Source organism: Lepidochelys olivacea (assembly GCF_965140295.1).
Source record: "Lepidochelys olivacea isolate rLepOli2 genome assembly, chromosome: 2".
NCBI classification, from domain to species: Eukaryota; Metazoa; Chordata; order Testudines; family Cheloniidae; genus Lepidochelys; species Lepidochelys olivacea.
The window spans coordinates 229,603,039-229,619,062 of NC_140412.1; the positions used below are offsets into that span (position 1 = coordinate 229,603,039).

Genomic DNA, 16,024 nt, shown 5'->3' on the forward strand with positions numbered 1-16,024 from the left:
CCAGCCCTTTGATGTCAATATTTTGGCATAAAGACATAGTAAGTAAATATCCAAGTAATTAAAAAAAAAATCTAGAAGTCACAGCATAGACTGGAACAAGAAATTTACCATACACAAAGTCATAAGTCACCTTGGATTTAACTTTAAATATAAAACAGTGCCAGCTTCTACTTAAATTAAATTTGCTGCAAAGCAAATTTGTAAAAAAGCAAATCTAAGAGCTTTCTACCAATGCACGAATAATGAACCACTCCAGTGTAGCTTTAAAATAAATCACTACTAAAAATGCTACACCTGACAAAGTTATACATTTTAGCTATTACATTTTTGTCTTTACTTTCCATATGACTGAAGGTATGGATTTTTTTTAATTTAACAAATGGGTTAGCTAGTATCTACTTTTTTATTTTTTTAATTCTGGTACAAACTAAAGCATTCAAGACTTCATAAAATGCATGGTATTTTTGAGCAAGGTTGGAATCTCACATTTAAACATTCTTTTGGCTGAGAAAAGGGCAAAACATACATAAATTAGTTATTCTATTAATGGAGAATAAACTATTCATTCTTAATGTTTACTCATCACAAGACATGTATTTAACGCTCTCTTTATTGTTAGACATGTATTTTATTACAGACTTTTAGCCTTGGTTTCATTTTGAGGCTAGAAATACTACAAACCTAATAACTCTTAGACTGTACTCTTCAACAGTTTAGGATGAAGTGCCTACATGCAATATTTTCAGAAGAGGATGATGCCTTAGTGGAATACTGCTAAGGAGCAACTCGCACGAGAAATATCATTTTAAAAATTATGGGGGAAAAAGGCAGCTTACCTTACAGTATCTTAGAGATTCCATTAATGTCAAAAAACCTACAGTTGCCTGCTTACGTATACCAAGTAATTCTGTTTAAAAACAAAAACATTTTATTGGATAAATTTTCTATTTTTTCAAAAATGATGTGGCATAAGATACCTTATTTTACAAAGACATACAACTTAAACAAGCGTTGAAAAAGCAATGAGGTCAGGTCAACTGGAAGCTTTAAAAAAAAAAAAAAAATTCCAGGATGACTTTAGCCAAATTCCAAATTGTTTATTCCATAAATGAATACAAGTAAAATGAATAATTCATTTTACTAGAAGTCTGCTGTTGACAGTCCTTTTAAAAAAATGTTTAGATTTACAACGCTAAAGCAAATTCTTGTGAAGTATTCTAGTATGCTTTAGAAAAAGAAAAAAAAACCCTACATCCTGAAACTGCCATTTTAGAAAATGAAACGAGCAAAACTTTCCATACTTTTCTTTAATCATATTGACACTGTGGACAATGCAAAATCAACTGGTTTTGAAATGTTTTATTAATAAATGTCTATTTCTCATCATTTCATTTTTCTCTGGAGAACTTCACTGCGAGCAACCACCAGTACCAGCACTCAAGTATCAGCACTACTTCAGCTGATTAGTACCATTTTTAAAGAAAGCCTCACAATAAGAATGAAAAATACTTTGAAGCCGATGAATCTTTGAAAAGTATAATCTACGTAGAACTAAAACTTGGACTTCAGCATCTTTAGAAATGTAGTTCAACTCTGAAAAGGACTAAAAATGGCTCTGGACTCCCATGTTTATTGTCTCAATGAACCACACTACATGTGCAAAATTTACAAATAGGAAACTATTTGCCTGAGTTGGACATTCTCTTGGATCTGAAAGTCAAGCGGAGTTCTTTTCTACTCAATAACTACCAGTTATAAATATTCTGCAGCCAAAAATACAGCATCCTTAGGTTTACACAGGTCTATCTGATTAAAATTTAGTAGACAAATTTATTGATCAAAAGGAGTAGAATCCAGCTTTCACTCTAAAATGAACAAAAGCAATAAACATTTGTGACACTAAAGCAAGCATACGTCTGAACATACAGTGAGCAGATCTCTTTGGTAAAGTCTTTAAGGTAACATCTACACAGAAAACAAACAGCCGCAGCTGAACTGATTCAGCTGGCTTGGGCTCGGGAGGCTCAGGCTGCAAGGCTCTAAAATTGTGGTGTATGCATTTGGGGTCAGGTTGGAGCCTAAACTCTGGAACCCTGCAAGGGGAGAGGGTCTCAAAGCCCAGGCTCCCGTCTAGCCCATACATCTGCACTACAATTTTACAGCCCCACAAGGCTGAGTCAGCGGCCAGTTTTTAACTGCTGTGTAGACATTTATCCAAAGTCACTTTTCAGAGAATTACACTGAAGCTACTTTGATTTTGGGAAACTGTAGCTCTTAAATATATATTTGTTAGTAATAGTAACTCATGATTACAAACTGATGCATTTACCTACGGGCCAAGTTCTGGGATAACACTGGGAAATATTCTGAATGAAAAAAAAGTTCATTTTCTCTCTCATGTTTCAATTAGACTCAATCCTGCATTTTGTGACAGCACTGTATGCTCTCTTATTTACTTGGGACAGCATGTGCAATGCATTTTCAAGAACTTGAATTCAACACCTGTGCAGTAAATTTACTACAGGAATTGCATGAAAGAAGTTAGTTTTTCCATGCATTTCCTTTATCTATCCATTCCAATAAGTCAAAAAGAAGATATTGGGTAAGTTTGGCATGATGTGTGTTTCATTTATATAATCTGGTTATTATGCATGATCTCCCTTTCCCAATGTTGCCCACAGACAGACTTCTTTGCTCCGAGCTGCCCAAGAAATGTATTCTGAAGATTCTACACCTTGTAGAATCAAAAGCTTATCACTAAAGGATCTTCCTGATTAACCTTTATTTTGGAGGTACCTTTGGACCACAGGCTGTTAAAATTCTTTCCAGGCTGTCATTCAGCCAGACAGGAAAGAAGTTGCTCATGCATTGGTACATTTTGGAGTTCAGACAACATACTTCTTCACTTACAGCCTCATTGCTATATATGGCAATATACTGAGCAGAATCACACTTTCCTTGGGAAGAAGGTAAAGTGGCAAGTCCAATTCACAATCTAATAGAAGGTGTGTAGCCTCTGTTTAGAGCTAGAGCGCTTCCATCAAGTAATTTTAGCTTAATTAGACCTTAAAACAAACAGAGGTGAATATCTAGCCTATCAAAAGGTCATATCAATATAGTAATCCCAGTTAATACCATGTATCAAATTCCCTTTGTGAAAAAAAATCTAATTTACACTGAGATCAGTCTTAAAACAGTCCATCAGATGAGGGCTTTTTCAAATGCAATATAGTATAGTATCTTGCTTCTCTACTAGTGAGTGATTAAGGGTAACTACATTTTTCAGGCAGAGATTCTTTCCCTTCCAGCTTCAATATAGTATCTAAAGAAGCTGATTTTATAAAGTGAATGTCTGAAACCAGCATTGAGTGAAAGGTCCAGTGCAGGACAGAGAACTGCCTATTATTTTGAGACATTATGTCAGACAGGAAACAGAAGAGATCCTGTGATAGTTGAGGGCTTTCTCATAACCTGCTATGCTGTCTGGGGCTTCTTGTCAGAAAATTAGTCCTTTTCTAAAAGAATTTTTGCAATTACTTTATTGGGTAACTAGTTTTTAGTGCCTTTATATAAGAGCACTTTTTTCTGGCCTTTACTGTATTATACCTAGTGATACTACTTCAAGCTTAATGTAACTTAAATGCCACCTTGTGTTGATATGAAATAATGCAGAAATTCTGACATTACACAGATTGTTTTTGACAAGGCACAAAATTGTATATATGAATAAAATGTATTCTCTGTTTAGAGCTGTTTCATTCAGATGAAAAAGAAGGTTACCCACCTTGTGCGCTAACTGAGGTTCTTCAAGATGTGTCCCCTTGTGGGTGCTCCACTTTAGGTGTTGGTGTGTCCTGGCACTGCTGATTGGAGACTTTTGGTAGCAGTGCCTGGTCGGGACGTGCATGCGCAGTAGCCGCCTTGTGGTACCATTGGCGCTCATGCATCCCGACCCCCTCAATTCCTTCTCTATCACGAAGCTCATATAGCGAATGCCATAGAGGGGAGGAGGGTGGATAGTGGAGCACTCACAGGAACACACATCTTGAAGAATCTCAGTTACTGCACAAGGTGAGTAAGCTTCTCTTCTTAGAGTGCTGTCCCTGTGGGTGCTCCACTTTAGGTGACTGTAGAACAGTACCCAGTTATGGAAAGTTGGGTTCCGGAGTACGTTGCACAGTTGATGATAATACCATAAGGCTGAGTATTGCATCATTCTCAGAGCTTTTTGTTATTGCACAGTTGTTTGTGAACATGTATATTGAAGCCCAAGTGGCAGCCTGGCATATTTCTTTGATTGGGACATTATGTAGAAAAGCAGACGAAGTAGAAACTGCTCTTGTTGAATGGGCTCTGATCCCCTGTTGGGTGTTCTATCTTTTGTTGCTGATAACACAGGTGGATGTAAGTCAAAATCCATTTTGATAGTCTGTTTCGAAATGGCAATGCCTTTCGTTCATCCAGTTGTGGTGGAGATGAAGAGTCTCAGTGACTTACGGAAAGGTTTTGTTCTCTCTAGGTAGAATGCTAGTGTCTTCTAACATCTAGTGTGTGGAGAACAGATTCCTGGGTAGACCCATGTGGCTTTAGGCAGAACGCAGAGAGATGTGTAAGTTGACTGATATGGAATGACGAGGGTACCTTTGGTACTAATTTAGGGTGTGGTTGCATAGTCACTTTAAAGACAAAGAATATAGTGTAAGGCAGATGGGCCATGAGGGTCCCGATCACACCCACTCTATGTGCTGAGGTGATCGTAATTAGGAATGCTACCTTCATTGATAGGTGTAGTAGTGAACAGGTAGCAAGGGGTTAGAAGGTGGCTCTGGTTAGTCCTCTGAGGACTGAGTCTAGATCCCATGCTGTTGTAGGGTTGCAGACTTCAGGGTACATGTTCTGAATTCCTGCAAGAAAGCGCTTTGTAATTGGATGCATGAAGGCTGTGGAAACAGTCATTCTTATGGCAGAAGGTGGTTATGGCTGCGAGGTGTACCTTGAGTGAACTAATGGACAGCCCTGAGTGTTTCAAGTATAGCAAGTACTCCAGGATCTCATGGATTGGTGTTGTAAGTGCAGGTATGTGTTTGTCATGACACCACCAAGTGAACCTCTTCCATTTATGCAGGTAAGTAGTGCGTGTGGTGATTTTCCTGCTGTTTAGGAATACATTTTTAACCTCTTCTGAACAGGCTAGTTTGTTGCATTGGAGCCATCAAAGAGCTAGGCCATCAGGTGGAGTTTTGGTAGATTCAGATGAAAGATTAGACCCTCGTCCTGAGACAGGAGATCCCGTTGAATGGGAAAATTGTACGGTGGGCACCATGTTAGGTGGTTCAGGTGTGGGAACCATGTTGGGGCAATCAGTATGATCCTGGCTCCATTGGTCTGTATCTTGGGTATTACTTTGGATAATAGCTGGATTGGTGGGAATGCATACAGAAGGGAAGCATTCCATTGGATGAGGAAGGCATCTTCTAGAGAGTGTGTGGTCCTAGTCCTGCTCGTGAGCAAAAGCTTCGGCATTTGCCGTTTGTGTTGTTGCAAACAGGTCTATGACTGGTAGTCCCCACTGTGGGACACGTGGAATGTGTGTTGTGCTACTTTGTTGTTCAGCTCCCATTCGTATTCCTGGGAAAACAGTCTGCTCAATGTGTCTGCCATCGTGTTCTGTTGTTCTGGGAGGCAAGACACAGCAATAGTAATATTGTGGGTAAGGCACTAGTTCCATAGTTTCATGGCTTCTGTGCATAGGGAATGAGAATGCGCTCCTCCCAGTCTGCTTATGTAGAACATAAAAGGCTATGTTGTCTGTTATTATTCTTACCAATTTGTTTCTCATCATCGGTAGGAAATGTTTGCATACATTTTGAACTGCTCGTAGTTCAAGTAGACTGATGTGTAATATTGACTCGGGAGACCATTTCCCTTGGATTTTGTGGGGGTTGTAGTGTGCACCCCATCCTATCAGTGAGGACTCTGTGGTGATTAGGATGGATGCAGGGACTTGTTGGACAATTGCTCAGGATTGTCCACCCTTGTAGGGACTGTGAGACTTTCAGGGGTAGCGATAGGATTTTGTTTAGGTTATATCTGCCTGGTATGTATACCATGCTTAGCCACCCCTGGAGAGATACATGACTACACATGCGCTGTCTGACTACAAAAGTAGAGGCAACCATGTGTCATAATAGTTGCAGGCAGATGTGTGCAGAGATCGTCTAACTGCTTGTGATCATAGATATGAGACGGGTCATTGTGTAAAATCTGGACGTTGGTAGGGAAGCTTTTTCTTGTATTGAGTATGTAAGCTCCAATGAATTCTAGAAGTTGCACCGGAAGTAGCGTCGATTTCTTCTCATTTATCTGTAGGCCAAGAGTATGGAAGAGCATTATAGTTCTCTGTGTAAAGTTAGTTGCTTCTGTTCGAGTGCAACCCTTTAACAGGCAGTCATCCAAGCATGGGAATATCACAATTCCCTGTCTGCATAAGTATACTGCTACTACTGCCAGGGTCAAATGGGAGATCCTTTACTTTGGTTTGCAGTTCCCATGGGATTCCTGAGGCTTGTAGCCAGGAGGCTCTCCTCATGACTATGGCAGTAGCTGTTGTATGGGTTGCTGTGTGTGCTGTATCAAGGGAAGCTTGTAGTGCTGTTCGGGCTGCTAGTTGTCCCTCTGTCAAGAGGGCTTGGAACTGCTTCTTTCTTTTCCTCCGGAATATTTGGTAGGAACTCGTTGAGTTTCTGGCAGCTGACGTGGTTGTACTTCACCAATAGGGTGGTACAGTTTGCCGTGCAGAGTCTTACAGACGAGTATACTTTTTGGCCAAAAAGATCTAATCTCTTGGCGTCTTTGTCTTGAGGTGTGTTCTTAAATTTATCCCCCTGATTTATGGCGTCCACCACCAATTAATTTGGTTGTGGGTAGGAGAATAAAAAGTCCATGCCTTTGTTGAGGACATAATATTTTCTGTCAGTTATTTTGTTCATAGGTGGTATGGTGGCTGGCGTTTGCCATATCGTTTCCGCGGGTTCCATCAATGCGTCATTCACCAGTACTGCTATTTTTGTTGTGAATGCTGGATGTAGAATCTTTAATAGTTGGTGTTGATTCTCAGTTACCTCTTCGTGTGTGATGTTTTGGGTCTGTGCCACCCTTCTAAACAATTCTTGGAATTGTTTTGAGTCATCTGCTACTGTGGGTGGGGGGAAGGGAGGGAGCAGGGGAAAGAGACTCATCTAGTGATGAAGAGGAGTTATGTTCTGATGAGAGGTCCTGTGTGGTGTCTTCCAACTCCTTTATTGTGTCCTCAGGTGCCTCCGAGGGTTCTGTGGCCATCTCCGTAGGGGGTCGTATCTGCTTTCTTTTAGATGTGTGAATTCTTTGTAACTGTGATCTGTATGCCGACCATGGGTCCCAGTGTGCCCATTGCATCGGGAATGGAAAGGGTGGGCACATCCATTGGTTAGCCAGTCATGGGGGTATGTCTCTGTGAGGATGGTCCCTGGTACCTGTGTGGGATGGCTGGGGTTCAGTACCAGAAGGGGAAGAGTGTCCGCAGTAAAATACTCCCTCCTCCATGTCGTCCTCATTGCTTGAGAAGTGTGGCACGGACATCGAGTCCTGGTTTTTCGATGTCAGCAGCATTGGGGAGCCATTGGTGCAGAGAATCAGAGATCCTGGTGTGGAGGTCATCGGCATGTGTGGAGCCGAGGTCGTCGGTGCCGAGTAGATACGTTTAGGCACCTGCATCGGTGCCGCTCTCTAGTGAGGGGCTTTGGTCAGTGCAGATGTTGGCAGTTTACGTCTTGGGGGTGGCATTGTCTTTTTCAGTTCTGTGGGCACCATGTCCTTCCTGGGAGTGGCAGGTGCCGTGGAGGAGGAGGCTGTCTTATGCCTGCCACTCGACTCCTTGCCTTTACCATTCATACTCCCGGTGCAGGCGGTGCCAGAGGTGCCCGGAGCATTGAACATGATCACCCTGCTGGCCATCGGCACTGAGGGTAGTGATCTCGCTGGAGACCATTTTCTGTTTAACAGTTATCTCTACATTGGTGATGCTTCTCTTTTCCTCTATTTTTTTGGAGGAAAGGGTACTTGCTCTATCCAGGGAGGAGGTGCCTGGAGAGTACCTTCCTGGGGGCTTTCTAGCATCCGATGGAGAAGTAAGGGATTTTTCTGTCAGGATAATTTTTAGTCTTAAGATCCCTGTCTCTCCTTGCTCTGGCTTTGAGGTTGTTGCAGTGGGCGCATTTGTGGGGAATGTGCGCTTCCCCTAAGCAACGGACGCACTGCGAGTGGCTGTCTGAAACAGGCATCGCATCCTTGCAAAAAGTGCATCTTTTGAATCCAGGAGAGCCTGGCACTATCTTTATCTAATTTTCTAATTAAACAGAAATAAAGAAGGAGAGGGATCTCTCAAGAGGTTTTTTTTTTGGAAGTCGAAATAGTTTTAAACTGAAGTTCAAGACTATTTCTACACCGACTATAACCAACTAAACTCTAATTGCTATCTAAATTGTTTTATTTCAGTCGTTTTAAGACACCGCTGTTGGAGCTCCGTCTGCAGCCCAGGATGGCTCAGAAGGAACTGAGGGGGTTGGGTCGCACAAGCGCCAATGGTACAAGGAGGCTACTGCGCACACGCATCCCAACCAGGCACTGCTACCAAAAGTCTCCCATCAGTGGTGCCGGGACGCACCAACACCTAAAGTGGAGCACCCACAGGAACAGCACTCGAAGAATTACTACTTTCTATATCACAGCATTTGAGTCAACAAAAAGGAACCAGTATGAAAACTGGTAAAGTCTACCACTAAAATGCTTCATAAAGAAATCAAGCAAGTTAAGATAGTTTATTTTGTAACTACTCTGTGAATCTGAAACTTAGTACTCACAACTGAAAGGCATCTTCCAACTGTGCAGGAATATAGGATGGAAGAGAGAAGAATTGAGGAACAGAGCAAGCGTGGGAAGTAAGCGGATAGGAAGTCAAAGAGGTAAAGTGGAACTGGTTCAAACAATTTTAAAACAAAGGGCAATCTGAACTGGCGAGAGATGGGCAGGAAAACAATTACTTAATATTCCCATATGGCACGTGGATGCTTATGGAATTTCACAAGTCAGTACTGTATACCATCTGCAGAACAGTTTTGAATATTGTTATTTGATCTTTTTCAATAACCAAGCAAAAGCATGAATTTGATTAAAATAACGAATCTCTAGTGTTAAGATTTAGGACCTCCGCCTGTTCCCACTGAAACTAATCAAGATACCAGGTGTCAAAAACAGGTTATCAGAAACCAAATCACAATTATATCAACTATTAAGATATTTATTTTGTCTGATTTTATACACAGTAAATGTGTACAATAAACTAATATTAAACAACATCAGAACACAACCACCTTAGGTTTTTGAATCTTTAAAAGAAGCACACCTTGACAGTATTGCATACAAAAAAAATTTAGGAGCAGTGGATAGCTTTTATTATCCAGGCTCAACGATATGTTAGAACATAAATACAGGAGGCAGAATCAATGGAAGAGTTCAGAAGAGCTGAGCATTAGAAATGCTATGAAGTTTAAGTTTCTCTGATATTTGAGAGGCTGAAGAGACAGATAATCAGTCGACTGGAATAAATTTAACATGTGCATTGTTTGCATCTGCTTCATCTTACATACTTAAGACCTGTGAGTAGATAATTCTGGTACAAGAGACATTATTTCTAGAGATAAAAAAAATGTACTTTGGTCTTGCCTTTAATGTGTACTCTGGGGTTACAAATTTTAAAATATAGTAGTAGCAGTCTGTGGCCAGGCAGCTCCTTTTAAAAATTATACCAAACAACTGAACCGGAGATCATTAAAATGTCTGCAAAACGTAAATGTGCACTTTTATTCAGAAGCTAATGCAAGTATCTAATTTAAACAGTATGTGCTTTCAATATTTAATTTATCATATCTTAGGTAGTCCTTCCACTGATTAATCTCACCACGTGTAGCCCACAGGGCTGGCTTGCCTTTATTATATAAAGATTCCTGTAAGGAATCTACGGGTCTGTATCCTGTAAGACATTAGCTTAAACAAGTTAACATAAGCGTAGTTAAGGAGGCCTGTAACCTTTGGCATAGATAAATGGCCTAATGGTTACCTTCAGATTTTGGGAACTGAGGAAAGCTTGCTCAATGGCAGAAGTTGGAACTTAACAGTAAATGGTAACTGCAAGGAACTTGGAAGTAACAGCTGCAACTCTGCTTAAGCAAGAAGTGATGGGTATGACAATGAGCTAAAATGGTATTAACACATATCAATATATGTTAACCTATAGAATAAGCACACCTTAACACTATGTGGGTAAGGAAGTTAGATTTAGCCATACTGGGTTGGATATTAGCTTAGGCCCTATAACAGAGCAACCCACCATGTGGCATTAGTTCTTTCTTCTAGGCTTTTCTGCTTTTCCCCATTTGAGCCTTCAACTCATTCAGGAACCTGGATCATTGGACTCATTGTCATGCCAGAGACAGGGCTGATCCTTTGTCTCTTACCACCAGGTCCTCAAAGAAGGGTGTGTGTATGCAAATTTAAGAGCTTATGCAAAGAATACCACCACAGATACCCTGATACTGTATTATCTCTACCTTTTTATGTGGCTTGAATCTTTTCCGGCTTTATTCGTTATTTTAATAAAGGTCTCTAAGGTTTTAATTTGCTCTCAGTGTGAATGTCCTTGCCATTCATCCTGAGGCTCCCAACAAGATATTGGACTCACTGGTATTAGTTCTGTGTAGCCTGATTTTGGGAGAAGAACCTTATCACAGTCATATCAATTGTCAATCATCACAATGATTATTAACCTATTAAAAGGGTCAGGCAACAAACACATGCAACCGGTAAATAGAACTGTTGAAATAACCAGTATTCCTCAACTACTGTGCAAATGCATAGGATGTCCAAAAGGCATTGGATATCAGCTATACGTGGAGCACCCTGTCCAGCTCTCTCACTGGTAGCTGCTGCTAGGCAACTGGCTAGTAATCACAGTAGGAAAATACCTATGGAGTCAACTTCAAAAAAAGTCACGTTCGACCATACAAAGTCCTTGTATTTAACTTCTGCAGGCCTTCTACATGAGGAAGCTACCACTTTACGGTTGCCAACCCTGAGGAGACTGACTAAAGAAGAAATGTGATGAGATAGCAGAGGAAGACAGTGAACAGACCAAAGGAGGGGAAAAAAAAGGTGTACTGCAAGAAGGAGAGAGGACAAAGATAGCGAGGTAGAAGGGAAAAGCATAGTTGTTTTCCCAATGCTGTAACTCCGCTTTCTTTACTAAGGCTGTGGAATGTAACCAATCAAAATATGTTTACTACACAATTACAAGCAACTATCCACCCCACATAATCTGAAGAGTTTTGGGATACATGCAAGCACTCCCTTTACTTCCTCCTATACACTTAGGACTTTAGATGATATTTTCTTCCCCAGGAATAGTTGGGTGCAGAGATGTATCATAGAAAATATAATTGAAGAGAGTTAGACAAGTGATTTTTTAAAAAATTATAAAGGTATAGCCTTTCATCTCTGAGTGCTGTATAAATATTGGCTGATTAAACACCAGCCTCACAAGGATTTTGAGGATTAATCAATACCAGCCTCAAAGATTCTAGGGAGGATTAAATATTACTTTCCCTTGATGCCTACACTGAACCTAAGGACAGTGAAATAGCATCTCACCTAGTGAGCCAGGAACACTGCACAACTCAAGTTTCTAACACTGAACAGTTATGCTGTGTAAAAACAGATAAAATTATAAATTGGAAGTAACTTACTCATTCCTGAGCATTCTCTGTCTCCGTCCCACACATTAGAAACTGCATGCCCCGTCAACAAGAGGTTAATTAAGCTTTGGCTATGTAATGGAAAGATATAGCCTATTAAAAAGTGACATGCAATTTATTTCTGCAAATCTAATTATTCCTGAACAAAGGAGAAAACTCATATCTTAGCAAGCATTTGCTGTCTGAACACTTTGAATTCAGTTTAAATATATATCTCAGTGACACCCAAAACAGTTTAAAACTAACATTTTTAACACAAGATTGCCAATTTATCTCCATCTTAAGAGACTGAATACTTCCTCTGGAAGTTCAGTATTAAAAGGGTTTGTTCCAAATTGCAGCGAACTGTGTGAACAAAGGGGTTCCAAAAATTCAAGTAGAAAGTTACTGCAATAGTTGTTGCTTTTATTTACTGTAGAATAGCAACTGAATTCTTTTCAGACTAATCATGCTCAGCAACTATTTCTAAAAGAATAAGCACTTGTAGAAACACGGGAAAGTGTTAGTCCATTCTACAGAGACCATTGAATAATCTGGCTATTCTGGTGAAATATAAAAAGGTTGCAAACACATCTCACTAAAATGACTATTTATAACTTACCTGCCATGGCCATAAACAGGATCTATCAATGGCTCTGTGGAATCTTCAATTTCATTTTTTATGTTTTCGATACCCTAGAGAAAAAGCAGAAGCCCTCACTGGAGTATTTATAAAAAAATGCTGTTAAGGAATGAAGACAAGCTTAAAGCTAGCAGATATAAAACAAAACAATCAGACAATAAAACATCAAGGTTGACTGCCCTAGCAGCCTCGCAGCAGAGTGGCATACCTGACAGAAGAGACAATAAGGGCTATGTATGCTGATGTTTAAGAGCCAGGGCAAAAGCTCAGGGCCTCCACATGGATTGTGCTGGTGTCTTGGAAGCCCCATGACTCATTCCACAGATTTGAAATTGACCTGGGCTGTCAAGCGATTAAAAAAATTAATTGTAATTAATCGCACTGTTAAATAATAATAGAATACCATTTATTTAAATATTTTTGGGTTTCTCTACATTTTCAAAAATATTTATTTCAATTACAAAACAGAATACAAAGTATACAGTGCTTAATTTATTTTTGATTACAAGTATTTGCACTGTAAAGAAAAAGAAATAGGTGAACTGAAAAATACTAATACAAGTACCGTAGTGTAATCTCTTTATCATGAAAGTTGAACCTAGAAATGTAGAATTATGTAAAAAACCCTGCATTCAAAAATAAAACATTGTAAAACTTTAGAGCCTACAAGTCTACTCAGGCCTACTTCTTGTTAAGCCAATGTCTCAGACAAACAAGTCTGTTTACATTTGCAGGAGATAATGCTGCCCGGTTCTTGTTTACAATGTTACCTGAAAGTGAGAACAGGCAGTCTCATGGCACTGTTGTAGCTGGTGTCACAAGATATTTACATGCCAGATGAGCTAAAGATTCATATGTCCTTTCATGCCATTCGAGGGAACATGCGTCCATGCTGATGACGGGTTCTGTTTGATAATCCAAAGCAGTGCAGACCAACACATGTTCATTTTCATCCTCTGAGTCAGATGCCACCAGCAGATTTTCTTTTTTGGTGGTTCAGGTTCCGTAGTTTCTGCATCTGAGTGTTGCTCTTTTAAGACTTCTGAAAGCATGCTCCCCACCCCGTCCCTCTCAGATTTTGGAAGGCACTTCAGACTTTTAAACCTTGGGTCAAGTGCCGTAGCTATTTTTAGAAATTTCACATTGGTACCTTCTTTGCGGTTTGTCAAATCTGCAGTGAAAGTGTTCTTAAAATGAACAACATGTGCTGGGACATCATCCAAGACTGCTATAACATGAAATATGGCAGAATGTGGGTAAAACAGAGCAGGGGACATTGAATTCCTTGGGGGGAGAATTATGTCACAAATGTAATTAACATATTTTTTTTAATGAGTGTCATCAGCATGGAAGCGTGTCCTCTGGAATGGTGGCTGAAGCACGAAGATCCATACAAATGTTTACCAGATCTGGCACATAAATACACTGCAATGTCAGCTACAAAAGTGCCATGCAAAATGCCTGTTCTCACTTTCTGGTGACATTAATAAGAAGAGGACAGCATTATCTCCTATAAATGTAAACAAACTTGTTTGTCTTAGCGATTGGCTGAACAAGAAGTAGGACTGAGTGGACTTGTAGGCACTGAGGGTCTACATTGTTTTGTTTTTGAGTGAAGATATGTAACAAAAAAATTCTACATTTGTAAGTTGCGCTTTCACGACAAAGATTGTACTACAGTATTTGTATGAGGTGAATTGAAAACTACTATTTCTTTTATCATTTTTACAGTGCAAATATTTGTAATCAAAAATATATATTTTGATTTCAATTACAACACAGAATACCATATATATGAAAATGTAGAAGAACATCCAAAATATTAAATAAATTTAAATTGGTATTCTATTGTTTAACAGTGCAATTAATACTGCGATTACTCACAATTAATTTTTTGAGTTAAATCGCATGAGTTAACTGCGATTAATGGACAGCCCTAATATTGATACATAGCGAGGACCAAATAAAAGAGGTGGTTACAGTGGACAACCTTAGTTCAAGTGACCATGAGCTAATTCAATATAACTAATGGAAGGATATATAAAAATAGATCTGCAACTAGGGTCCTTGATTTCAAAATGGTTAACTTAAAAAAAATTAAGGGAAATTAGTTAGGAAAGTGAACTAGACTGAAGAACTCAAAAATCTGAATGTGGAAGAGGCTTGGAATTACTTTTAGTCAAAGTTTTAGAAACTATTTGAAGCCTGCATCCCAAGCAAGGGGAAAAAATTCATAAGGAAGGGCTGCAGACTAAGCTGGATGAGAAAGCATCTTAAGCAGGTGATTAAGAGAAAGCAGACAGCCTACAAGGAATGGAAGAAGGGAGGGATCAGCAAGGGAAGCTACCTGTTGGAGGTCAGAAAGCGTAGGGATAAAATGAGAACTTCCAAAGGCCAAGCAGAGTTGAACCTTGCAAAGGGAATTAAAACCAACAGTAAAAGGTTCTATAGCCATATAAATAAGAAAACAAGAAAAAAAAGTGGGATCACTAAGCACTGAGGATGGGTGGAGGTTAGATTATTTAGGCATGGCCCAACATCTAAACAAATACTTTGCCTCAGTTTTTAATAAGGCTAATGAAGAGCTTGGGGTAGTGACAGGTTGAATAATGGGAATTAGGATATGGATGTAGAAATGACCACATCCAAGGTGAAGTCAGACACAAACAGCTTAATGGGACTAAAAGTGGCCCAGGTAATCTCCATCCAAGAATATTAAAGGAACTGGCACATGAAATTGTAAAACCACTAGCAAGGCTTTTTAATGCCTCTGTAAACTTGGGGGTCGTACCCTATGACTGGAGATTTGCTAATACAGTTCCTATTTTTAACAAAGGGGGAAAAAAGTAATCTTGAAAACTAAAGGCTTGTTAGTTTGACTTCAATTGCACGCAAGGTCTTAGAACAACTTTTGAAAGAGAAAGTAGTTAAGGACCTAGAGGTTAACAATTGGGATAAAATATAACATGGTTTTACAAAAGGTATATTGTGCCAGACCAACTTAATTTTAATTGAGAAGGTAACTGATTTCTTTAGTCAAGAAAATGCAGTAGAGATCTAATCTACCTGAATTTCAATAAAGCATTTCATACAGTTCCACATGGGAAATTATTAATTAAATTAGCGAAGATGGGGATTAATATGAGAATTGCAAGATGGATAAGGAACCGATTAAAGGAGAGACTACAACAGGCCATACTAAAAAGGTGAAATCTAAGGCTGGAGGGAGGTTACTCGTGGAGGGAGTACTTCAGGGATTACTCTTGGCACCAATGTTATTTAACATTTTTGTTATTGACATTGGCAAAAAAAGGGTGTGCGGGCTACTACAATTTGTGGCTGACACAACGTTGGGAGGTATTGCCAATATGGAGGACCACCAGACAAGATCTGGATGACCTTATAAACTGGAATAGAAGAAATGGAATGAAATTTAATAGTGCAAAATCATGCATTTAGGGACTAACAAGAATTTTTGCTATAAGCTGGGGACATGTTAGTTGGAAGCGACAGAGGAGGAGAAAGACTAGGACGTATTCGTTGATCACAGGATGACTAT

The 16,024-nt window shown here is 39.5% G+C and overlaps 1 protein-coding gene across 2 annotated transcripts in view; it reads right to left on the reverse strand.

Moving 5' to 3' along the window:
- MINDY3 (MINDY lysine 48 deubiquitinase 3) overlaps positions 1 to 16,024 on the reverse strand; it is a 99,889-nt gene that overhangs the window by 62,629 nt on the left and 21,236 nt on the right. For both annotated transcript variants that reach the window (XM_084621615.1, XM_084621616.1), the window contains 3 exons: positions 12,445 to 12,518; positions 11,835 to 11,914; positions 837 to 907 (listed from right to left, as the gene is read on the reverse strand). In XM_084621615.1, coding sequence (XP_084477741.1) covers positions 837 to 907; positions 11,835 to 11,914; positions 12,445 to 12,518 — 225 coding nt within the window. The remainder of the gene's footprint in view (positions 1 to 836; positions 908 to 11,834; positions 11,915 to 12,444; positions 12,519 to 16,024) is intronic.